This window comes from Colossoma macropomum, unplaced genomic scaffold, assembly GCF_904425465.1.
Source record: "Colossoma macropomum unplaced genomic scaffold, Colossoma_macropomum, whole genome shotgun sequence".
NCBI classification, from domain to species: domain Eukaryota; kingdom Metazoa; phylum Chordata; class Actinopteri; order Characiformes; family Serrasalmidae; genus Colossoma; species Colossoma macropomum.
Genome location: NW_023495967.1, coordinates 507,501 through 534,284, shown reverse-complemented (window position 1 = coordinate 534,284; position 26,784 = coordinate 507,501). Strand labels below are relative to the sequence as shown.

General features: G+C 40.3%; 1 protein-coding gene across 1 annotated transcript in view; it reads left to right on the top strand.

Moving 5' to 3' along the window:
- Nucleotides 1–26,784, top strand: part of LOC118803867 (neuronal tyrosine-phosphorylated phosphoinositide-3-kinase adapter 1) — a 54,918-nt gene that overhangs the window by 21,612 nt on the left and 6,522 nt on the right. Inside the window, exons 2-7 of the mRNA XM_036564391.1 lie at nt 10,801–11,051; nt 19,480–19,877; nt 20,156–20,417; nt 21,092–21,896; nt 23,064–23,679; nt 25,450–25,683. Of these exons, the coding sequence (XP_036420284.1) occupies nt 10,867–11,051; nt 19,480–19,877; nt 20,156–20,417; nt 21,092–21,896; nt 23,064–23,679; nt 25,450–25,683 (2,500 nt within the window). The 5' untranslated portion in view covers nt 10,801–10,866. The remainder of the gene's footprint in view (nt 1–10,800; nt 11,052–19,479; nt 19,878–20,155; nt 20,418–21,091; nt 21,897–23,063; nt 23,680–25,449; nt 25,684–26,784) is intronic.

Below are 26,784 nucleotides of genomic sequence, written 5' to 3'. Positions count from 1 at the left end.
CTGCACATTGTTCAAACAGTGTCATTCTAACAGTAAATATTCCTGGTCCCGGCGACCCCACAGTATGCAAATTTTTTGAGCTACATCTTGTCTAACACACCTGATTGGACTAATGAACAAGCTCCTCTTGAGCTGGATCATATGTGAAGATTTGGAAAAACACAAAAATGTGCAGAGCATGAGGTCACCAGGACTGGGATGGGGAAGCCCTAGTCTTACCACTGTTGCTGCCATTGTTAAAGGAAATCTCTCAGCAGCAGGTTTTTTGAAGCCCTAACAGAAATTCACACCTAGTTTTACAAGGTTGAGGAAAATCAGTGCAAGATCTTTAGGTCTTTTTGCCCTTTCTAAACTTTTTTTGAAAAATGTTAAAATACCAGCTGCTCTTTATTCTGGATCAAAATGGTCCCAAATGACTTAGAATAAAATATTTTTTCTTCTACTCACTCAAAAAAATTAAACATTGGGTTTAGTTAAAATGTTACGTCAAGTGGTTCCATGCAGTTAAGTAGCTTTTGAGATATCTGATTGAGTAGTGTGCACTTCGTGAATTCAAGTAAATCACACTAAAGTGATCTGAGTAAAGTCTAATTAACTGGACTGATTATGATTGTGTATAACCCAAAAATGAAATGTTGTATTAACTTAAAAATGTTACGTCACGTGGTTCCACACAACTCTGTGAAGTTTTTAAAATGCTCAAACGAGTAATATGTATTTAATATGGTTACATTTTACTAAATAAAATAGAACAAAGTTAATAGGTTTAAGTTAGATCTACATAATTTCATTGGGTATTACTGTGCTGCTAAGCTGTTGTAGAGTTATGCTCAGCAGTAGAATGATGCACACACAATGGAAGGTAGGCCAGGGGGAAAGACAACACGAAGTGGCTGAGTAAACTATTACTATTAAATACTATGCAAAATAAAATAAAATAATATCCACGGTAAAAAGTGGTTCTACTTAAAAAATGACTTCATGTGGTAACAAGTAAATTAACTAGTTTTATTCAACTTAAAAAACTACATTGATTGAAAGAATCGTTCATTCAAAGTATTTATTTAGGTTGAATAAAACTAGTTAATTTACTTGTTACCCCATGAAGTCACTTTTTAAGTAGATCTGATGAGCCACATTTTACAGTGTATTATTGCAGTATGGAAAAACATACAAGTACAATAATATTCAATATGCCAATGAGAAATAGGTTCAGTTTTACTCAACAAAATTATATTGACTAAACAAATACTTACAAAGTAAATCTGACAACTCATTTAATGTCATTGAAACAACACAACTAACTTAGTTTCACTGACTTACATGCATTTGTTAAGCAATGTCAATGAGAGACAACTGACTGACACCAACAACAGACTGATTTTGTTGTTTTGAGTTCCTTTTTGGAGAAAAGTTCCTTTTTGGAGAATCGTTTTGTTCTGACAGGGGTGATATGCATGACTTGCATATTTGTGTACGATTTGTGCCTGAAGGTTTAGTACATCAGGCCCTCTGTCTTTTATAATAGGTCTATTTTTATGTGTTTTTTTTATTTATTTCTCCACCATTCACTTCCCTAAGCACAGAGTAACTGGTGTGTGTGTGTCTGAGTGTGTGTGTGGGTCTCTCTGTCCTGTCTGTGTAATTACACACCTCGTAACTGTAATTGCTGAGTAGTCTGCTTTACGGAAGAAGGGTAGACAAATACAGTAAGGCTGAATGTGGCCTTGGTGTACTGAGAGCGGAGAGCAGTACAGAGGAAGAAGTTTAATGGACATGTAAACAAACATGCCTCTATTTAAAATGCTCAGTACACCCAGCGCCACACAGTAGAACTTATCTACAAAACTACTAGCAACACTACTATCAGCAAAGATGTGGCACCTACGCTATCATTGAAACATTTGCTATAACTTGCCCTATTAACGATTTTTGTTATTTTATATGTGATGACTTATATAATGTAGACTGTAAATATGACTATTCTGAACATGTATTCTGAAGTCCAATACATGAATACATACTAGAACAAATATTTTAAATGTTTTATTTGATATTCCAAGTATTTTAGGATCACTAAACAAAAAAAACACCAAAAAGACATTAATAAATGCTAAATAATATGCTCTAATTATCTGTTTACATATTTTATGTCAAGTCATCTGCCTTAAGATTAGAATATCGTAATCATTTTATTAATTTATTTATGACCAAAGTGGTTTTATAATGTTGAAAATATTGATTCTTCTGAATGGTAGGGTTATCTGCAAAACTATTGACTACTCTTTGGAAATGAGTATGATTTGTTTAGTATTGATTGATGACAATTTCAGATAAATGAGACAGTAGCAAATGTCTGTGTTTGGTCCAGTAGCAGGTCAGTCCTAAATTGTTAGGTCCAGTAGCAAATCAGTGTGTTTGGTACAATAGCAGGGCAGGCTTGATGTTTTTGGTACAGAGATAGGTTAGCTGCAGTGTGTTTGGTACAGTAACAGGTCAGTCATAATGTGTTTAGTACCATAGCATGTTTGTCTCAATGTATTTGGTACAGTAGCATGTACTTCAAGATTTATTTAGTACCATAGATGGTTAGTATTAATGTGTTTGATAACATACCAGAATAGTTTCAATGTGTTTGGTACAGTAGTAGGTCATTCGAGATGTAGAAGTACTACAGATGGTCAATATTGATGTTTTTGATATCATAGCAGGTCAGTCTTGATGACTTTGGTGCAGTAACAGGTAAGTCATGATGTGTTTGGTACAATAGTAGGTCATTCTTGATATGTTTGGTACAGTAGCATGTGATTCTTGATGTGTTAAGTACAGTAACAGGTCATTATGAATGTGCTTGGTGCTGTAACAGGTCAGTCTTGTGTTCGGTTTGATAGCAGGCTAGTCTTGATGTGTTTGGTACAGAAACAGGTCAGTGTTGGTGAGTTTGGTACAGTAGATGGCTAGTCTTGATGGGTAGTCTTGATGTATTTATGGTTTAAGAACAAAGACATTGTTCTTAAACCATAAATATAAATACCTTTTGAACATTACTGTAATGAACTTGGATTTGAAATGGCTTTAGTCTTCAAATGAGGTGTAAATAGAGCTTCTGGGTAGTAAACGTCAGGTGAGTTTGACAAGAAATATAGTGATGCAGAAGGTAACCTGTTACCCACAGTGAAGTATGGTGGTGGATATTCAGTGCTGGTATGCTTCTATGCCATCATAGATCCATGTAAAAGAGCATTTTAGAACAAGCATCTGCCTGCTTCTAGCAGCAGGCCAAACCTGCTTGTTGTGTAGGAGTGCTGCACGATATAGAGGAAATAGCATACTGCAACTGTATTGCTACAGTTGGAATTGTGATATGCCTTGCAATGTTTTAAAAACACACTGGTGAATCGATAGTGTGATATGGTTAAATATTGCCCTGCATTATTTTTGACTGAAATTATTTATGTTGGTTCACGTGAATGCTCATGTGTTCATGTGATTCATCCGACTACCTTTAAACAATGGGATTGCAATAAGTTACTATGATTTTCTTATAAATTACATGGGGCAGACTTTCCTGTTTGGTGTGTGTTTGTGTGTTTGGGACAGTCCCAGGTGTGTGCATTTGGTACACCAGGTGTGTGTGTGTGTGTGTGTGTGTGTGTGTGTGTGTGTGTGTGTGTGTGTGTTTGGTACAACGCTGATAGCAACACTATGCCTTTGGAACAGTGGCAAAACTATGTGTTTCGTACTAGAGCTGCATGATATGGACAAAATATGCCTTTGCATTTATATTGCTGCATATTACGATAAGTCTTAAAATATTTTTAACACTTACATAACCAGGGCTCCTTGACAGGTCCAGGTTTCCTTTTCCAGTCTTAGAACTTAAAAGAAACTCACACATCCACACAAGCAAAAAAGTTAGCTCGCTCAATATTACTAGCAAGCTAGCTACCTAAGCAAGTGACGTACGAGCTCCGCATTGTTTAAATTTTGCCTTCTCACTCAAACCGTGGAAACTACATCCAACCGAACGTCTTCCCTCCAGATCATCACTGTCACAAGTTTTGTATAAAACCAGATATTTTCATTATTATGTAAAACTCTCATGGATTCAAAAAGTAGAAAGAGTAGAAAGAGAGCCTTTGTTGCCCGTTGTTTTATGTTTTGTTTGGTGTTTGTAACTAAGACCAGTCTACTCTTGTCTGACTGGTTAAACTTAATGCAGTTGCTACACTCATTTGCATAAAGTGAATCTGCTGAACTTTTACGCCGCTTAGCGAAGCAGATTTTTTTGTGTGTGAGACTTTGCATCAAGCTCAACTTTGGTTAACTCTGACTCACAAATTCGCATTCATTGAGGTATATGGCTCTTGCTTTGGCTGTGTTGACTTCTGAAGGGGTGAGCCCTCGTATAGCAACAAAGAAGATCAAACACTACATTCAGCAGTATCCAAGCATGAATATTTAAATATTTTTTCCCTGCTAACTATACATAAACACATAACAGAGAGTCTGCATTATATGCAGTCAGTCGGGAGGCTGTTTTAGATGATATAGTTATTTTTAGTTTTTACTTTGGTAGGTGAGTTAGCCAGCTTGCCAAATGTTAGTTTAGCTTATAGTCTAAGCACTGCTGCACATAAAATTGTCTGGTATAATGGGATGTTTACTATTGTGTTTTTACTGTTTATGGCTGGCGAGGTAGTTAGCATTTCATCATTTTTTCATACATCTTCTGGTCCAGACTTGGTCACTGCTGTTTCACAAGGCACTGTGAACGGTAAATGTCTAGTGTAGCTGCAGCTTTTAGAAGTAATAAGCCTAGGTATTTAAGGGCTCAACATGCATCGGTGAACCCCTGATGTGATGATCGAACCCAGGCTTCTTGCTGTGAGGCTGGTTAGACACTTATTGGTATGTTTCAGACTGAAAAAATACTGAAAATGTTGGTATAAAGATAATATTTAACCAAAGATATGTTGTGCAGCCCTGTTTGGTACAGTAGCAAATCTGTGCATTTTTGGTACAGTAGTAGATCTGTGCAGTACTGCTTCCTGCTTGGCTTTCAGCTCTCTGATCTGACCCAGTTTTTCATATTTTGACTCACAGGAACTAGTTTAATGAGTCATTATGTAAATTCATTTATATTTCATTCAGTTCTCTTCTCCAACTTAAACGGGGGAGATAAAAGCAGAGGAAGCCACACGTCCCTGCTCCAGTGTGCATATGAGTGTGTTTTGTTTTGTATGTGAATCATAGTGCTTGCATGTGAAGCAGTATATTGTGTATGTGTGTATATGTGGAAGTCTATTGCTTATGGGTTGTACAGTGCTGTCTTCATCCAATATAAAGTTCATCTTATGAGAAACAGGACATCCTCTCTGCTTTACAGCACTCATACATGCAAACCTTTCCCCTTTTGGTGAAATATGTTGTTTTGAGTGGTGAACGTGCCATTCAGGTGAATCATATATATGAGATATTTTTTACTTTTCTGAAGTTTGGAGATGGGGGGGGGGTATCTCCCCTCTACCCAAACACAGTACAGCTGCAGTTCACAATCATTATTCAGCAAACTCACAGATATAGCATTTAATTTTTTTGACCAATCATAACTAAGGCTATATTGAAATAGAGTGAAATCACAAGAGCTACAATAGTAATTATAGTCTATATTATCAACAATGCTGTCTGAAGCTTTAAGAGGGGAAATTTAACCTAATATTATGGAGCTTGTGAACTGTCTGTAGATGAGTTCAGAAAAGACCAAACAACTGTTGTGTTCTGTGTACATGACAATGCAGCCACAACTAGCTGGCAGTATACGGCAGCCTTTAAGCCAGAAAAAAGTGGCTTAGATCTTAATTCTTGGAAAAAAAATATTAGAATTCAGATCTCAGTCACAATATTGATTTAAACAATGCAATTAGATATTGTCCCCAAATTATTCAGGCCTTCTTTCTTTTGAACAGTGAGCAAAAAAGGCTAATATGTGAAAATAATCGTTGTTTGCAACCAAGACAATCAGCTACAAATAGCGATATCTATATCAGTCACTGGGATTCAACTCAACATGCCATTTCGGAGCCAGTAGAACACAAATGATGGGTAAAGTGGATAATCCTGTTTATAATAGATGCCTTAAAAGATGTCTGCTACATTTCATACACATTGACCTTTTGACCTTGCAATAGTAAGCAAAGGAGTTTTAACAATAAGTCAAAATATATAGAAGACAGTACAATGTTTGGATGTGATTGGAATTTGCAGTAGTTGTTGTACGCAATGAGCTAAATAATTCACAGCAATTAGCTCTGTGTTCTAGACTCAGTTCACAACAGAATGCATTAAAATTGTCTTATTATTTTCAGTTTTCTCTAGGAATGATGCTGCAAGATTGGTTTATGAACTTCTCACCTTTTTCACTGCTCATGAGTTTTCATATCTGAACACTGCTGATGTTATGTGGACCAGCATCTTGGAAAAGACCAAACACACACAAACACTTACACACACATGTCTATATATATACACTCGCACACATGATCAGCAACTCTCTGGTCTAGCAACAGAACCCCCCTTCCGTACTGGAAAAGCACAGCAGCTGACAGTGGTGTCTTTCTCAGCCAATCAGAGCGCTCTCTCGCACTAGTTACTGCTCAAACTCTGAGTGCTCTGTAGAATATCTGCCTCACAACAAGCCTCTCTCTCTCTCTTTCTCTCTCTGTCTCTCTCACTCTCTCTCTCTCTCTCTCTCTCTCTCTCTCCCGCTGTGTAGGCTGAGCAGAAAGCCTGTGCGTGCTCTATGTGACAGGCCGCATTAGAAGCTACAGATTCAGACAGGCACAGCGAGGGCAGCCCGGGGGCCTACAGCCAACCCTGCTTCCTCTCATGCTTACTCAGATATTCCTCCCTCAAACAGAGAGCCAAAACAGAGAGAGAAAGAGAGGGAGGGAGCAAGTGAATGAGTAAGTGAATGAGTGAGCGAGGGCAGGTCTGTGCTAAACATGAACTTCTCTCTCTACTGGAGATGAAGATAGAGAGCACTATGATGGAGATATAGAGCAGTGATGATGGAGACGTAGAGCAGTGATGATGGAGACATAGAGCAGTGATGATAGAGACAGCTGTGATAATGAAGATATACAGCAATTTTAACAGAGATATAGAGCAATGATGATGGAGATATAGAGCGTGAAAATGGGGGTATAGAGCAGTGATGATGGAGACAGAGCAGTGACGATGGAGACAGCTGCGATAATGTAGATATACAGCAGTTATAACAAATATAGAGCAGTGATGATGGAGACAGCTGTGATAATGAAGATATACAGCAGTTATAACAGATATAGAGCAGTGATGATGGAGATACAGAACAGTGAAAATAGGGATATAGAGCAGTGATGATGGAGACAGCTGTGATAATGAAGATATACAGCAGTTATAACAGATATAGAGCAGTGATGATGGAGACAGCTGCGATAATGAAGATATACAGCAGTTATAACAAAGATATAGAGCAGTGATTATGGAGATACAGAACAGTGAAAATAGGGATATAGAGCAGTAATGATTGAATCATAGAGTAATGATGGTGGAGACAGAGCAGTGGTGATAGAGACAGTTGTGATAATGAAGATATACAGCAATTATAACAGAGATATAGCAGTGATATGGAGATATAGAGCAGTGATGATGGAGACAGCTGTGATAATGAAGATATACAGCAGTTATAACATAGAACAGTGATGTTGTAGATATAGAGCAGTGATGATGGAGACAGCTGCGATAATGAAGATATACAGCAGTTATAACAGATATAGAGCAGTGATTATGGAGATACAGAGGAGTGAAAATAGGGATATAGAGCAGTAATGATGGAGACAGAGCAGTGGTGATAGAGACAGTTGTGATAATGAAGATATACAGCAATTGTAACAGAGATATAGCAGTGATGATGGAGATATAGAGCAGTGATGATGGAGACAGAATAGTGAAAATGGGGATATAGAGCAATAATGATGGAGATGTAGAGCAGTGATGATGGAAATATAGAACAGTGCTGATGTAGATATAGAACAGTGATAATGAAGACTTAGAGCAGTGATGATGTAGATATAGAACAGTGATATTGAAGACTTAGAGCAGTGATGATGGAGATGATAATATATAGCAGCGCTAATGGAGATATAGAGCACTGATGATAGGTATAGACCAGGGACAATGGAGATATAGTGCAGTGATAATGGAGATGATAATATGTAGCAGCGCTGATGGAGATATAGAGCTGTGGCGATGAAGAAATAGAGCAGTGATGATAGATATAGACCAGGGACAATGGAGATATAGTGCAGTGATGATGGAGATGGTGGCACTGATTCACATATAGATCAGTGGTGGAGATAGAATAGTGATCGTAGATGTTAGAGCAGGTTTGATGGAGATGTAGAGCAGTGATGATAGACATATACAGCAGTGATGATGGAGCTATAGAGGAGTGATGGTAGATAAAGAGCAGTGATAGATACAGAACAGTGATAATGGAGATGGTAGCAGTGATGGTTGACCTATAGAGCAGTGATAATGGAGATGGTAGCAGTGATGACTGAGACGGAGCAGTGATAATGGTGATATTGAGGAGTGATTAAGGAGATAAAGAGCAATGATGATAGCGATAGTGATGGTGTAGGTGTGGTGTACTTCTACAATTACAATAAATGTAATCTAATCTAGACTGAGGATGAAGATGTGGAGCAGTAATGCATATTATCTCAGATCCAGCTGTGGGTTCAATGTTTAATTAACCAGCTCTGCTTCCTCATCTCCCTACATAATGAAATCTCTAAAAAAGGATAATTGCTCTGACAGAGTTTGAGGGAAAAATGCATTTCAGACATTTCAGACTTACTTCTCAAAATCATAAGCATAACTTTAGATTTACACATTCTCCGATTTGCTAGTCTTCAGTGAGATTTTCCAAGCGGAAACTGCTACGTGAAAATGTCATTGTATCTGTGCTGTGTATCTGAATAAACCACACCCATGTAGAATGAGCTAGTACTGTTAGCTGATATAGCTACTTTACAGCTCCAGCCTATTTCATAGTTTATTTGCTATTTCTAACCACTACAAGTACAGGCACAAGGGGGTTCTTTCTTGCCCCTAAACAGCAAGCAATGTCTTAAGTTCTTTGTTTAATTAAAAGGACATTTCTCCGTTGGATAGAAATGTCCGTCTGTTTGAGCTTCCAAAGCAGTGTTGTTTATGTAATGAGCGTGTCTTTCTCTCTGACCCTGTTCGAATACATGCATAGCTGTCAGAATCAGTCTGGATCTCGAGTATATGAGTAATCTGGCCTACATTTGTGTGCTGTTGCTCTTATTTTAATTCCTCACGCAGCCTAAAGTTGTTGAAGTAGCATCAAAGTTACAGCCTAGTACAAGTGCTTGGGAAAGAGCTCAGCGTAGGTGCCTAAAGCTGTTTGGCTTCCGTGTGGGTGAATGAGGCACCGCTGTTCAGCACCTCTCTGTAGAGCGCGTGGTGACTCACACACTGGGGGTTCACTCAGTGATGCTGTGTTTCTGAGATTCTGACCCTCGATGCCTGGGATTTTAGGTCAGAGAAAAGTTCTAAATTTCACTGTATATTGTCCTGCATGTGTGAATGATTCAGTTAGAATTGGGACTTTGGGGGGTTTCACAGTAAATAGTGAATGACAAATCACATGATGCAGATATCTTCCTCTGAGCATCATGGTTATGTAAAGGCATTAATCATCACCTTCAAGGAACAGTTTGGTGAAAAAAATTGAAGTTATACAATTTTCCCAAATGTATTGAGTACAAGGCATGTTTGGTGTCTGAAGGAGGGGAGGCAGTAGTATTGAATGATATAGACTGGTACGCCACAAAAACACAGATAATGCAATGTACAAACAAGGGAATGACATATATAGAATAACAGCCAGTCTCTTGAGGTGACCTTTAGCATAGGGTTAGCATAGCAGTCCACTAGCTGTGCTTCTGTTTTTTCTGTTTCCGCCTCCGGTGGTCAGCTGAACCAGACACAGACAACAACGTGGTCTCGGTGCCTTGCATAAAGTCGAGAATCTGCAGATCAATGTCTGCTACTGAAAGCGTGGATGACTGTAATATTTACTAAACTCCAGCAGAGTCTGTCGCTCTGAGATGTGAGCACAAAAGTGTGGGAGGCACGTATTAGACATTCCACATGAAGCGTTTTTGCCCACAGAAGCCGCTGCATGCTTATGTGTCGCCAACACTGGTTTATTTGTCTCTAGTTTAGTTCTGGTTTTACTGTTTTTCTTAATAAATATTACATCTTAAATGTACTTCATCAAAAGTGAAAGGGCATTTCAGAATAATAAGCCACTATGTTTTTTCTAAATCGCTTATCCTTCTGGGTCATGTGGGGTAGTCATTGGGTGGAAGGCAGAAAACACCCCAGACAGGTCGCCAGTCCATCACAGGGCTAATGAAAAAATACATTATTAAAAAATTATGTTTTATTTATATTACAATAAAACCATTTTAAATGTTTTTTATTCAGCAAATAAATGCCATTCAGATAATGTCTTCTATTTGTTCATAGAACAGTGCTTCATTTAATGTTTAAGAAGTGAAACTGTATAAATATTAGGATTCATAGGTGTCGTTTAGGTTAGATATTAGATAGATGTTAGTATTGGTATCAATACTCGATATTAGGAGATATCGATATTTGAAGGAAAAAAGTGGTATCGGTGCATCCCTACTTAATATCCTCTCTGTCTTGCCTGCACAGGTAACTGAGGCGGGGCCAAGCGGTGGGAAAACCCCCTCCCCCTGCCTCTCATTGGTCTTCTATACCATGAGCTCTGGCTCCGCCCAGGATGTGGCGGTGGAGCATTTCCTGCGTGACATAGAGAGGCGGGGCCAGCGGCTGCACTGCGCTGTGATTGGCTGCGAAGAGGAGCCTCTCCGTGGCGACATGAACCTACTGTACCGCAAGAGCCGACTGGACTGGCGACATCGAGATCAGGAGGGCAAGAAGAGGTGAGAGAGAGAAGTAGATTCAGAGAGAAAGCAAGCACAGCAAAGAAAATGCAAAGAAACGAGAACAGAAGACATTAGCCTGGAGAGAAAGAGGAAGCCAGAGAACATGACTGACGTCATTTCAGTTCAATCTTGAATTTCTAAGCCAAAATAAAGACTTTTGTCTTTCATATTTCATGCGAAATCGTACTCTTGCACTCAGGAGAGAGAGGGAGAGGAAAAGAGAGAAGGAAGAAAGAGTAGGAGTATGGCCTATATTCCAGGGACAATCTGGCCCTCTGGTGTCCCAGTAGATCACAAACACACATGCACATACACGCACACACACACACACACACACAGGCACGGTAAAACAAATGCTTGCTTTCACTCACACACACACACACACAGTCCCTTACACACACATTTACCCAATGCACAAGCAGAGAGATACAGACTGTAAAAGCACGCTATTGCTCACTTCTATGCACTGCATCCTTTGCTTGTTCTCTCAGCCTCATGTTTTTCAGGAGGAGGCTATCAGCAGAGGTTAGTGATCAAAATATCGCTGTTGTCGGAGCAAAACCTTGTGTCTCTAAAATGAGAACTTTACAGGATAAGGAAAAAACATACTTTACTTTGCATGTAAGTCAATGGAACCAGACTTATTTCCAAGTAATTTGGGGTAATTTCTGTTGGTCCATTCTTCATGAAATGTACACACTGTGTAAAGGACAAGGTGTACTTATAATTATGTCAAAAACTGAAAAATGACAAATATGGAGATACAAGGTTTTGTTCCAACAGCAGCGATATACAAAATATCAAATAGGCTAACAATATTGTGATATCGCTGATATGTATCTGCCTCAGTGACAAGTTCAAATGCACTGTCTGCGGCCTTACGGTACGCAAAAGGAAAGGTTTCCTGTAATCTGTGTTTTCTTTTAAGCATGTATTTCATGTCCTCTGTCACTCATGATACATTGTCTGACTTCAAAATGTTCTACAGCAGTGTGAGGCCACACTTTTTTTCACTATGTTCTATGTTAAACAGATAATGCATTCCGCTCATGGAACATCTTTCCTTGTGATACATGACAGTCGCTTTAACTGACAGTTAAAAAATAAACTAAAATTTCACATAGCCCAGCTTAATAACATTAGCAGGCTGTAAATAGTCTAAACTTTTGCCATTTTATTATTATAACAAGAAACAATTTATAGGCTGTAAAAATATGACTTTTACCAAACCATACCAAACAAGGTTAGCATCACAAGTTAGCAAGTTTTGGACCAAGCATGTTTATTTTCTCTGGTTTAAAGAATCTTCTCTGTGGTGTTACCACATTTGCTGTGCTGAAACTGGAGAAACGTGCCATGAACCTTCTTTTGTGAGTGAAGTGCTGGAAATGAAGAGCAGTTGATTCTGCATTCTCAGTAGTTTTGTTCATTAGTTCTACACTGTTAAAATTGAGAGGTCAGCTCATTTCAAAATGATACAGTAACTGATTTCATGGCTTTTCTTGAATTGACACAACTTGAGGACACAAGAGTTCACACAACTCAAACTTCTTAGCTGAGTCGAAAGTTCTCTTAATTTTTTAGTTCTGCATCTCAGTTAGGTAAATAAAATGGACTTGTTTTTTATACTTAACTTCCCCACTCGCCAGGACTCTTTCCACCGTACAATCATGCTAGACATTTTTCCTACTCACAGAGGGCATTGCTGGGGCTCAAACTCACAACCTCCTATTGGGGTGACAGCTTAGTCCACTGCACCACTCAGGAACCCATGAAGCAACTCAGATTTTGTGTCTACTAATGTTTAATACACTGGAGAGAATAGCTGTTGTTTTAACTTTAAAGCATGGCATACTCTCGTGCGGTGCAACAATCTAATAATTCATCCCAACATCAGGAGATTGTCAGTTTAAATCACAGCAATACCACAGCCGTCCATATCCAGAGGCCCAAAAGGGAAAATGCCAGATGGGACTGTGTGATAGAAGGAGCGCCAGCTAGTGGGGAAATTGAATAAAAAACGCAAATTCAGTTTTGTTTATCTAACTGAAATGCAGACCTAGAAACAGTAGCTGGGAGAATTTTTGACTCAACTAAGAAGTTTGAGTTTGGTGAACTCAAGAAAGCCACATAATCAGTTACTATATTGTTTTAAGTTGAGCAGACTTGAAATTTTTTACAGTGTGTTCATTTCTTAATTTTGAACCGTTGTATCTACCACTGTGTCATGAATGAATCAGGCACATGGCTGACCCACAGGCTGGACCTGAGACCCATGATGTAGAGAAAGGACTGTTGAAGGTTTTGTTGATATTCAGTGTTATCAAATGTTCAGTTCTAATTACCTCTGATGGAGGCATCGCACTCGGCTTGTCTTGGCATCAAGTCCACCTTACCTCAACACCAAGTCTAAACGATATCGAGACGGAGACGAGACCAAGATGGTTAATTTACTCTTAGTCTTGAGCCCAGAACTGGACTTGAGTCCTCTCTAACAGTTACTGTGTATTTGCTGAATTTAACCTAGAACATAAAATGTGACCTGTTCTAAACTTACGGCACATTTTAAATTTTGTAGTTTTTTCCAATATGTTAAATTCGCCATATTTAAGTTTATTCATAGACAAAGCGTAACTTGATAGAGAGTGTTTAAACTTTTGTGTGAGATTATGGCATTATACAAAACCTTTTGTGATGTCATTTAAAGGCATTCATTGACCACCTTGGACGTCAGCATATGGTTGTATTGTGTTAGGAGACTGTATGACTGTAGGCGAGAAATAGGACTACTTGATGGTGTTTCTGCTTTAAGCTAGAAGGTTAGACACTGTTGTGACTTGTTGGTGAGTTTTTACCTTCTGAGGATGTGCACAGGTTAGATCCCACCATCTGCACTGTTTATATGTGTGTTTGAGCAAAAGAGTGAGAGAGCATTCAGCTGTGTGTGCGTGTGCATTGGGAGATGTTCTGGATTCATGACACATACAGAGCTCACATCACATCCTGACCTCAAAAAAACAGACCTGCTTTTAGCCGCCTCTGGTTAAAACTACACACACACACACACACACACACACACACACACACGGTAAACTCCTAAATGAGCTCTTTGATGCAGAGCATCTTCTCTACCACATAAACCCGTTCACCCCTTTTTACCTTACCTCACTATCTTCACTCTCTCTCTCTTTTCCTCTCTCTCCCTCCCTCTCTCTGCTCTTTCTTTTTCCCTCTCTCAAGCTCTCTCTCTCTCTTCCTCTTCTCTCCTTTTCTCTCCCCCTCTTCCTCTCTCTCGTTCCTTTCTGTTTCTCTCCTCTTGCTCCTCTCACTCTTTCTCTCTTCCTTTTTTCTTTCACTCTCTCTCTCTCTCCCTCTCTTTCTCTCTCTTTCTCACTCTTTCTCTCTCCTTCTCTCTCTCTCTCTCTCTCTCTCTCCTTCTCTGTCTCTCTATCTCTCTCTCTCTATACAGGAAACAGGCTGTTCACTCTCTCTGCCTCCCACTCTTTCACTACCATCTTCCTCCATCCTGCTGCTGAATTCAAATCACTCCCTTTCATTCATCCATCCATCCATCCTTCGCTCTCTCCTTCTGGGCATCCCTCCATCTCTTCCAGCCCTTCTCACAGAGATGAAATCCACCCTGCAGCTTCTTCCTGAGCGTATATGCATCTAAATGATCGTTTCACTTGAACACATTCCTGTGTTTTCTGCTATGTAGAAACACAGTGTTTCTGTCAGACAGACCAGCTGAACGTATCAGCATCATTTCAGGAATAGAATTTTGCACAAAAGAAGCGCATCATCAATCAGTTCAAACAATGCAAACTAGATTTTTGATGAAAAATCAAATCACTCAGATAATGCCTGCTCTGTGGTGGTCCTGACCACTGAAGAACAGGGTAAAAGGGGGCTAACAAAGTATGCAGAGAAACAGATGAACTACAATCTGTAATTGTAGAACTGAACAATGCGTAAAAATGGTGTAGAAACGAGGTGGTTTTAATGTGATGACTGGTCAGTGTGTGTGTGTGTGTGTGTGTGTATATATATATATATATATATATATATATATATAGGGACATATGTATGACCCACCAGTGAAGCTAATCATAGTTACTCAGAGTGTGTGCGTGTGTGTGTGTGTGTGTGTGTGTGTGTGTGCTTGCGTGTATGTACTGTGGCTTGGACCACTGAAGCGGAACCCTGTGTGTTTTCTGTAAAGTAGCAGATCCTGATTGCTGTGTGTGAGTGAGGGGGGTTCACATGCTGCCTGAGCAGCTTCTCTACCCTCTGCCTAACAACAGAGTGTGTCAGTAGAGCAGTGCACACACACTCTCTCTCTCACACACACACACTGCAGTAATGTCGCTTTTCCACACACAGCAGCATTCTGGTTTGAGATGAGTGGCGTCCATCTGGGCCTCCAGCATCCGACCTTCAACAGGGTCAGAGGGAGAGAGAAAGAGAGAGAGAGAGAGGAAGAGGAAGAGAGAAAGAAGGAGGCATACAGTGTCTCCTATACAGAGATATGCATGTAAATACATAGAGAGTGACATATACATAGAGATATATACATACAGAGAAAGAGACATACATACAGAAAAAAAACATACAGAGAGAGATACAGAAAGATATATACATATATATATATATATATATATATATATATATATATATATATATATATATATAAGGAGACATGCAGAGAGAGAATAATATATTAATATAATAATCCAGGTTATTATAGTATAGCTAATACTAATGTATAATAATTATTGTATCATACTACTAATGTTATAATACTGCAATTAATGTGTAATTATCAAATACTAATGTTGTAGTATCAGTAAATACTCTCATGTGTAATAAATAATGTGAGATATTATAGTATGATCGTTAATAATATTTTAGTATAACATTCAAAGCAGGATCTTTGTTAGAATGTGAGTGAATGTTATTTTTGTCTGTGTGTGTGTGTGTGCACATGTGTCTATGTGTGTGTGTCTGTGTGTCTGTGTGTCTCTGTGCGTGTGTGCGCTTGTTCCATTGATGAAAGCCTTTAGCCTTGGCAGTGTGTGCTGTTGTGCCACACCTATCAAGCCAGACGGCTAACATTCGTCTGTGTGTGTTGATGCCAGCCAGTGTGTACTTGGAATTATGTGTTTAAAAAAAATCAACAAACAACAAACAAATGGCGGGGTGGTTGCCGTGGTAACAGATGGATTGAATGTTTGCAAGGGGAATAGTTTAGTGCAGGGAAAAGAGAGGAGGAGAGGGAAGGAGGGATGGAGTGAGAGACATGGCCTGCGGGCGTACGAGAGAGGGAAGGGGACAGAGAGGGAGAGAGAGAGAGAGATGTGGTATTTTACTGTGTTAATGAAGGTGCTCAGAATAGGAAGAGAAGATAAGAAGTGACGAGAAAAGGAGAAAATAGAAAAGCAGAGAAAGACAATAGGAAAGGGAGAGAAGAGGAGATGAGAAAAGGAAAGAAGACAAGAAAAGAGGAGATGAGAAGAGATGAGAAGAGAAAAGCAAGTAGGAGAAAAAAATGACAGAAAAGGAAGATGGTAGAGGGGAAAATGGGAAGGAAAAGGAGTGGAGGAGTGGATGGGTAGACGAGAGGAGAAAAGAGAGAAGGATAGATGACGAGAAGGGAGGAGAAGAGGCTGTCTTTGACACTCCAGCTGGAAACTACGCTACCGTTCAGAAAATGAGCAGAGGTGTGTGAGAGAGTGTAGCTGTGGACAGATGAAGTTGACTGTGATCTATTTAAAGAGCATTTTAAGAGGAAGAGGGAGAGAGAGAGAGAAAGAGAGAGAGAGAGAAAGAGAGCAGAGAAATGATAAGGTAAACGGTGGAGTCTTTAATGGAATCTGATTGTTGCTCACAGAAATAACCCCCCTCTTTCTGATCCCTCTGCTCTACTAACCTTAGAAACACTCTCTCTCTCTCTCTCTCTCTCTCTCTCTCTCTCTCTAGGTGTGTAACTCTTTCTCCCTGGTGATTTATCGACATTACAGTGTTTCACACAGTAATTTTAGTATAATAATAATAATAATAATAATAATAATAATAATAAAACTTAATAATAATAATAAAACGAAATATTTGGCATGCCTATGTCAATAATATGTAACAATACAAATTACCAACATTCCTTTACCATCCTCAACCAATCAGGTCTGAAGTAAGAGCATCTAATCATTTGATTTTCTCTCTCTTTGGTGCTTTATTGGCATTAGAGATCACACAATACCACATTTCCTTTTCCAAGTATGATACCGATATAAAACCTTGAGTATCAGCTGAGTCTACTGAACTTAAAAAGGAGAATTTTTAAATTGAAACTTTATTTAAGCTTCTAAAAGCATCATGCTGAAACTACTCAAACATTCTGTTACCACACAGTAAGAAGTACACAGCTAACAACAACACAGTGTGACCGTGGGATATTTCAGGATAGATTTATTACTTTATTTATTAGTGTTACCCTTCAGTATACACTCCAGCATTTTCTGCTGCTATCAGCTTGATACCAAGACCCTTTAGTGCTGATATGCTATTCATAATTGGCATGACTGCATTTCATGTGATATATAAAAAAGATGTCTTCCATAATAATAATAATGTTAAACAGTGCCAAAAATAATTAATGATTAAATCATTCTTAAAGTTATTACATTCCTTTATCATCATCACCGAGTGGCGCTGCCAGGAATTCATTTCAGAGGAGTAAGAAATTGCAGTAAATGCAGACTAATCACTGTGTGATCTGTAACCCTAAACTAATAAATGCTCATGTGTTGTGGGTGGATGCCAGACAGTAAGGCAAGGCACGTTTATTTATATTTATATTAGTTTAAACTAATGCCACGGTATATGTATAAAACTATGTACAAAAACAATTAAGTGTTCAGAGCTTAGGTCTTTGAAGGATTGTGTTATGATCTATTTAAGCCCAAAGCATTAATTGAGATAGTAATAAGTTATATATTTGGAAAATCATCATTTATAGGTTACTTTCTACTGGGGAAAAAATAGAAAAAAGTGTTTTTTTAAAGATCCTTTTGATTTATTTTAAAGTGAAGTTGAAAGATTTTGATTTATCATGAGTTGCATAAAAAAAAACATTATAAACATTATAAAAAACATGGTGAGCAGACACATCCCATTATTGTGATGTAAATTTGTCTCAAAAAAAGGAGCCGAGTTTTGGAGTATTGTGTTCATATGTCTGGTTAATATTCTGAATAAGCTGTAGCAGTCCAGTGGATTTTTCTAGGAGGCCAATAAGTAGGCTGTTAAAATGATCTTATTTAACAGTAACGATAATAACAGTAACCTGCTGGAATTAAATGCATGAAGGAGTTTTTCTAAATATTATAAACTCTTTGAATTTTGCTGTTTTTAGGTGATAGAAACGGCTTTGTTTTGGATTTGGTATTGCTGTTAAAGCTCAAGTATGTAAAAATGTGACACTGGAAGCTAATCTGCCAACCTTGCAGTATCAGTACCATTACTGTGCATGAGAAAGAAAATACCTTCACACCGGTATTTTTTTTTTTTTACATATTTGCAAATAATCCTTCATGGCTAGCTTTAAACCTAAAGCTTTCATAGAAAAAAAGGTTTAATTCTGATGGGATAATACTGATTCTTTCAACAGTAGCTCGTAGGCAATAAAATGTGAATAAAGCTAGTGACAGGTTCATTTGATGTCTGCCAAATCCAGTTAACCCAACATCTCAATGCAGAGTGGAATGTGAAACTTGAGTTCTACCGTGTTTTCTCTATCACTATGTACAAGAAGCTCCACACTGTCTGTATTGTTAGAGGCGCTGTCATAGTTTCTGTCATAGCATGCTTGCAGAAATGCAGAACGCAATTTAGGTCAGTAACAGTAAAAAGAACCAATAAAAGCCACGAGAAATGTGAAGTATGTTCATATTCATGCATTTGCTTTAAAAAGATCATTTGTGACAAAATAATAACCTATGACATTTTGGCTTTGCTAAATCATGTTCTTTACATATCAAATAAATGCAACAACAGCACTGAGATGTCATTATTAGGGTAGAAGAGTTGAGTCAATGATAGAAATAGTTCCTTTTTTAAATTGACCTTAAAGAGTTAAATATGCAGGATTGTTTCAGGAAGAATTCATTGACCTTTACAAACATAATTGTAGCACAACTACTGTGAAAAATGACACTATTTTAAATGTTATAGAAGACTTAATTGCTTTATGTGTGCTATGTTTACATCCATACATTTAGAAAAGTCATGAAATATTTCATAGGGGGTTCAAACCCAACATCCATGGCTATACCTGCTTTCAAACATTATAACTGGCATTCAATAGCTCTCTCTTTCTCCTTTTCTGTCTCGCTTTCTCTTACATACCTTCTCTCTCTTTTTCTCTCAGTTCCAGTTGTAAAGATGCTTCCTCAGCGACGGTGGGGAAGGTTCGCGACCTGGCTTCATTCCGTCGTCATTTCCGGATGGGTTTTATGACCATGCCGGCGTCTCAGGACCTGTCCCCCCACTCCTGCGCTGCCGCTATGGCGCCGCGCTCTCAATCTTGCCATGCCGTGGGCGCGGGAGAGGGCGGGAGTCTGGAGAACGGAGACTATCCTGACTCAGACACACAGACGCCCCCTAACCCAGCCCGCTGCCCCCCGGCCAAACCCAAACGTCACCCTAGCACACGCCTTAGCTCCACGCCCCAGCAGGAGCACCCGGCACGGGGCAGCCATGGCCCTCCGGACGCCCCGCCCCCACCACCCCCTCAAAACCCACCAAAACACTCTGAGAAGAAGAACGGTGAGTGGGCTATTACTGTGTGTGGGTGGAGTACTTTATGTGTCCCGTTGTATCATTTTATGATATCACAGTATTAAAGAAACGGTTTGGCAAGTGATTCAGTTTGATCAGTCGAGACATGTTTGGTGTCCGAAGTTTGTTTCTTTAGTTTTGCACTGGAGCTGGGAGGCTTAAGTAGCTAACAAGTAATGAGCAGTTTGTACGATGCTGATTTTTGAGGTAGAAGCTGTCAGTACTTAACTTTCATTCCTCCCATAACTCTCCCTTCATTTCTCTAGCAATGAAGAAGTCTGATTCTGGTGAGATGCCAGGGAGAAAAGTGCCACCACAGAAGCCGAAGCGGAGCCCAAGCACCCAGCTGTCCTTTGATCCCCCACCCCCTCGAGTCCCGCCCCCTGCTACACCCCTGCCATTCCAGAGCGCAGAGCCATCTCCCCATGGTGAAGGCGGGGAAGACGAGCCTGTCTACATTGAGATGGTGGGTCAGGTTTTCACCCGAGAGACCCCTGGTACACAAACGCCACACCCACTTACACCCAGGTATGGCTTTTATTTTTATTATTAGGTTTACCAATAATGATGATGACTTATTTTATTTAAATATATTAACAAAGCACAGTTTACTGTTTTCTAATAAGTAAAAATAAACATAAATGTTAAGTTCAGAGGACTTTGAAACAATGATTATAAAGTTAACAGTGAATGAGTGAGATATCCGTTGGTAGGCTTGACAAAGTCAACTTACTGTTCTTTGTTTTATTATTCTGCGCTTTCTTTGTAACATCACATACAGACTCACATACGTATGAGCACACATATGAAAACGTATATTAGCAACCACCTGGAATACCATAGCAAGGGCCTAGAAACACCTTAACATCCCCCAGATACCAAAGCAGCAGCCTAGCAATGCCTTAGTGACCACCTGGGATTCCATAGCAATGGCCTAGTAATGCCTTAGCAACCACCAGGGGATACCATAGCAACAGCCTTAAAAAGCCTTAGCATCTACCTCGAATTCCATAACAATGGGCTAGCAAAACCCTATTAACCACCTGGGACATCATAGCAACAGCCTAGCAAACCCTCAGCAACCACCTGGGATTTCATATCAATGGCTTTGTCAAGTTTTTTTTTAAAACTTATTATTATTGTTCTTGTTGTTGTTGTTGTTATTAAATGCTGATAACAAGAAATTTCATGTTCTCACCCAGTGCCACCACGCCTGACTCTGACTCAGATCAAGGCGAGGCCATTTATGAGGAGATGAAGTATCCCGTGGCTGAGGATTCGGCTCGGGACGCCCAGCGCCGCCTGCCACCCAAACACAAGTCAGCCAAAGCCTACCACTCTTCCTCCATCAGCTCTTCTTCAGCATCTTCTTCCCTCCCTCGTCCCTCATCCTCCTCTCCCTCCTGCCCTTCTTCCCATTCCAAACCCAAAGCTGCCGTCTCCATCTCCCACTCCTCCCCTCTCCCTTCCTCCTCTTCTGCCTCCTCCACCCCTGTGCCCTCACAGCCCCTTTCCGCCTCACCCCACCCGCCCCGCGCCCCCACCCCATTCCTCCTCCCCGGCACCAAGTCCGAATCGGAGATCGGCAGCACCAGCAAGATCCCGGCGCCGTTTCCCAATCTGCTGCAGCACAAACCACCTCTACTGGCCTTCCCTCAGCCCGCTGCTGCCTCTAGTGGCATTTCAGCGCAGCACAAAAGCAGTTCAGCCAAATCGGGGAGCTCCAGTGGTCAGGCACCCTCGAGCCTGCCTCCAACTACTGGCACGTCCAGCTCCAGCTCCAAGGAGACGTCCGGAGGTGAAAAGGAGAGAGAGAAGGACAGGAAAGACGGTCAGTTAGGTCCAGCGCCGGGCCTTAGAGCAAGGAGCCACTCCACTCCTCTGCCTCCGTCCTCCAAATCTTCCTCGCCCTACTCACATCATAATCACCACCACCACCCTCATCACCGGCCATCGCACTACCATCACTACCGGAAACCTGAGAAAGAGTCATCAAAAGCAAGAGAAGTAAGTTTGCATGGTGTATTGTTAGTAAAATGTTATCACAATATTTGGCCTTTGCGATGCTGATATCACCAAGAACATGAGCACAGTAACAAATCGCTCAGTGTAACAAATCACAACTTATTTATTGTGTCCCTGGCAGCAACCTTTATGGAAGCTGTAAAGAGCTATGACTTTGTTACGTCTCCTTTCTCCACTTTCCTTCAGGGTTCTGGTTGTCAAGACGTAATCATGGCTGGGTCAGCCATGGAAAGACAGTATGAATAACCATAACATTAGCTAGATTAGCACTAATATTAATTAGCAGTAGCATGGTAGGAATAACAGATAACTTGCTAAGTAGCTAGCTATATAGATAACATACTGTGCCACCTATTTAGCAAGTTAACTAATGTTACCTGATGTAAATATGATGGCTGTTTAAGTCATACCCCAAGTCTGAATAACCTCAACTTTAGCTAGACTAGCACTAACAATAAGTTACCAATAGCATGGTAGAAATAACAGATAGCTAGCCAAGTAGCTATCTAACCTAGCTAGCTGCAAGATTAGCTAGAAGAACAAAACTGCTACCTAACCAGTAAGTAAGCTAATGAAAATATGATGTTTTAAACTGTTCCCTGAGTTTATACTAATGTCACAACGTGACACTTTATGGTAGGATGGTATTCCTAATGCTACATGACACCTACATAAGCCTTTGTTGACTGCTGACATAAACCTACATCAACATGTATTAAGCCTTATTCCAGCAGGCACAGTCGTTATAAAGGCTGTTAATGTCATTTCATCCATGAACGTACTATGACAACTGATGCTTGTTGGAATAAGCCCTTATAAATGTTCATATAGTTATATGTTATTAGTCATTAAAGGCTTATGTAGGTGTCATGTAGCCTTATGAACACTGCCCACTGGTAAAGTGTTACCCTTAAATGTCTTCTTTACTCTGACCTACTTATAAATCATCCAAATGACACAGAATAAAGTACCAGATTATAATGGTGTTGCTCTTTACTGAATCAAGGTGTCCATGTGATTCGTATTCAGTCAAAATAATGCATCTTTAATAGTGTCAAGTCAAGGGTTCACCAATGCATTTTTATCATATTGTAAGGTGTATCACAATCGCAGTATGTAAGAATGTAACGTTTTGTTTGTATTGCGCAGGCCTACCGAGAAGGAGGCCCCTCGCAGGCCTCAGCTCAGACCCAGACGCAGGCCAAGGAGGGCAAGTCTGTCAGTTTCCTGCTCAAGTCAGACAAATTGGAGAGAGAGAGGGACCGGGAGAGGGACAGAGACAGAGACAGAGACACACCAGAGTCCAGCCAGGCTGAGTCAGCCACACACACGTCCCACACCGGCACTAGCACCACGCCAACCCCCAGCCTTTCTCTTGCGGCATCATCATCCTCCTCGTCATCGGTGACGCCGTCCACCTCTTCCTCCTCCCAGAGGCCCCATTCTCGGCCCCACCTGCAGCGCTCCCACACCCCCCACCTACCCGCCTACAAACCGCCACCGTCTGACAGCCCCCTGCTCTGGACCTACCCTTCCGTTGGCTTCCGGCGGCCCCCAGCCTATGACAGCCTGCGTGGGGGTCCACAGCTTCCCACTCTGCAGCAGCCAGATGGTGGGGCCAAGGGCGGAGCTGCAGCCACACAGGCCCAGCAGCAAGCCAAGGCAGGGTTTCTGCCCTGGGACAGCAGTCTGAGCATCGATGAGCAGGCCTACTGGCCCATGCACAGGAAACTGTCCTTCAGCCACAGCAGCAGAGAATCAGAGAGTAAGAGATATAAGAGATCTGTATTTATATGTTTGTTAGCCTCTGAGTGATTTGGCAGATTTTCGATCTCCAGTTTGGCACTTGATAGATTTATTTCCATAAGACAGTGGGATTTCATCATGAGGTGCTCTTTGTCACAGATCTGTCCGGAGGAAAAAATTTTGTGTAGTGTTTGAGCCTCATTTGTAATCACTCACATAGTGTGTACACAACTGGACAACAAACAACAGGTTAAAGGTGACAAATGTTGTGTGGTGTCCACTAGATGTTACACATTCATCCCTGTGAGCTGCAGTGTGAGCTCATTGATATGCAGGGAAAACACAAGGAGAAGTGATATTGTTCATTCTTAATTTTAGTTTAATGTTTAGCCTTCATGAGAAGTTTTCACACAGTCGTTTTTTAGTGATGAAAACAGCAGATATAATTTTATCACACTGAAACCTTCATATTAAGTCCGATGTGCTTTTGATTTTAACTTTGACTCTGAACATATGAGTCATAATTTTTTTTACACTGTAAAAAATGGTTCAGTACAATGCAAGTTTAAATTCATTCAGCTTCTGATAGTAAGTTAACAGAACAGTAATCTGTGCTTTACATTCTGTTCACTTATTATTTGAAGTTCAGTAAGTGCAAAATTTTAAGACGACCAGGTTACTTACTTTTTTACGTTAAAACGCTGAATCATTTTTTACAGTGTAGACAAGGTGACCTAAAGACACAGACACTGGCTGTTAGTCCATTCTGGTATTAAAAAAAGTAACTCTCACAGGAGCTCTAAAGACCTGATCGAGGCTCTACAGCAGTGCTCTGTATGTGTGCACAGTGGAGTTTAAGGTTCTGCTTCAGGTCTGATCAGGTCTGGGCACTAAAATCATCCAACAGAACAAACTATAGGAGCTACCATGAGCACTGAAGTGAAATATGGCATTAGCGTTAATGTGTTTTCAACGGCTTTTTGTTCCTTTGGTGTGGCCCAATGGGTTTGCAGCCTTTCTGGCAGAAATGGAAATTGTCCTAGATATGTTTAAAATGTAGATATTAAATACTTGCAGCTTTAAATAATCAAAGTAGTGATTTTTTTTGCTAATTTTGTCCCAATTTATTGAATTTCCTTGCACAGATTGGTGATTTCCCTGTGCTAACACTCCAAGAATTAGGTGTGTTTGAACAGGAAAATCACCAGACTATGCAGGAATTCAGCCCCCCACCGATGTTATAGGGCGACAAACTGTGTCCATCCTTCTGAAATACAGCAGGGATGCAAAACTGCAGTGCCGGAGAGCCATAGCAACAGCAAGTGCTTTAGGACTTCCCCTGATTGAACGCACACCTGACTTGCTAATGAAGTCCTCGATAATGAACTGATGAGTTGATGAGTTGAGTCAGGTTTGTTAACGCTGAAGGGCTGAAACATGCAGCTCTGCAAGCCTTATTTGTCACTGTTTGACAATGAGACAGAGAAAAATCGGAAGTGAAAATTCAAAGACCTTAATGAAAAATATAAATCAAAACAAAAACAATTGTCTATTACTGTGTAATTAATGTGATTAAATATAATTATATTTAAGTAGAAGAGCAAAACAACACGATTGCCGTATTTCTAAGGTTAAACCAATATGGAGTGCTGCTTTCCTGACATTTTTAATCTGTTTTTTGGAAATAACCTCTTAACCTAGATCATTCTCTCTCTCTCTCTCTCTCTCTCTCTCTCTCTCCCTCTCTCTCTCCCTCTCACTCCCTCCCTCTCTCTCTCTCTCTCTGTAGAGGAGGATGGTCGTGTGTGGAACGGCAGCACTGACGCTCTGTTGAGAAGAGACAGAGAGGACGTTGGGGTCGGGGTCCGGGGCACAGGGCACTCTGGGATACCCGTGCGGGCATCAAGCAGAATCGGGCACAGCGAGAGCCTGGCGGGGGCGGACGGACCCCCGGGGTTCAGGGCCCTGCCCCGAGCAGGACTGCCCCTGCCCTGCCAAACCTTCCCCGCCTGCCGAAACGGAGGTGAGCTCACTTTACCAGCCCAAATAAACCCACCTAAATTCACATCTTGGTAGTGTATAAATGACAGCATTGATTGATGCCTTTAGGTTCAAGGATGTGTCGAGTGACATCTGGAGCTCAGTGCATTAGAGCTTATAAGAGTTTAATGAGTCACTAATGCTTCATGCAGTTATAGAACCGTTGACTGCCAAAAATTGCAGATCTCAGTTCACTTCTAAATGAGCCCTGGTTCAGACTGTATTTTTATGTTTAATATTTTTACATTGTTTTAACATCAGAGCATGCTTTTCTCTTCTTCTAGCAGCATGTCATCATTGTTCAGTTGCATAATCTGCCTGTTTTAACATTTGACCCGTCATAGACGCACATATTGTTCCCGCAGCGCATATGGTGAAGACATGCTTTTGATTTTGGCACATAGATCATGAAACACAGTTTTTGTCCAGGTGTCTACAGCCTGATTGAATTGTCAGTTTGAATTTAAGCAATCAAAAAGAAGCAGATATCAAGTGGGGTTTATTATTATTGCTTTGACTTTGATTCACATAGACCAGTGGTCGGCAACATGCGGCTCTTTTACTGCCCTGTTGCTGCTTCACAGCAGAATTAGATTTTTAGGTAAAAATAAAATAATCCTGCTCTGCAATAAAATAAAGCACCGCTGATTGTTCTAACACAGTTTTAACAGTAAATGGTCTTTAAATGATGGAGCTATTGTGTAACGTCTAATTCATCCTTTAACCCCGAAGGCTGGTCACCATAGCAACGACAACGATCTGGCCTAGCTAGTAGCTAACGAAAAGGCAAAAAAAAAGAAAAAGTGGATTAATGGACTTATTTGCATTTACAGCACTCAGCTGGTTTTCTGAAATGTTTAATCTGCAACGAGAAACTGACGTCAGAAGTTGACATCACTAAAAAGTTGCGAAGCTGAAGTCAGCTTGTCATTCACCAGCTTCTTGTTCAGATGTTTCTGTTCCACCTCAAATAGTGCAGCAGTTCTGGCGCTTCAGGCACCATTTAAGGTGGAACGGGAAAATTCACACAAGAAGCTGGCAAATCAGAAGTGACTTCAGCTTCATAAAAAGTCAACATTTTGCA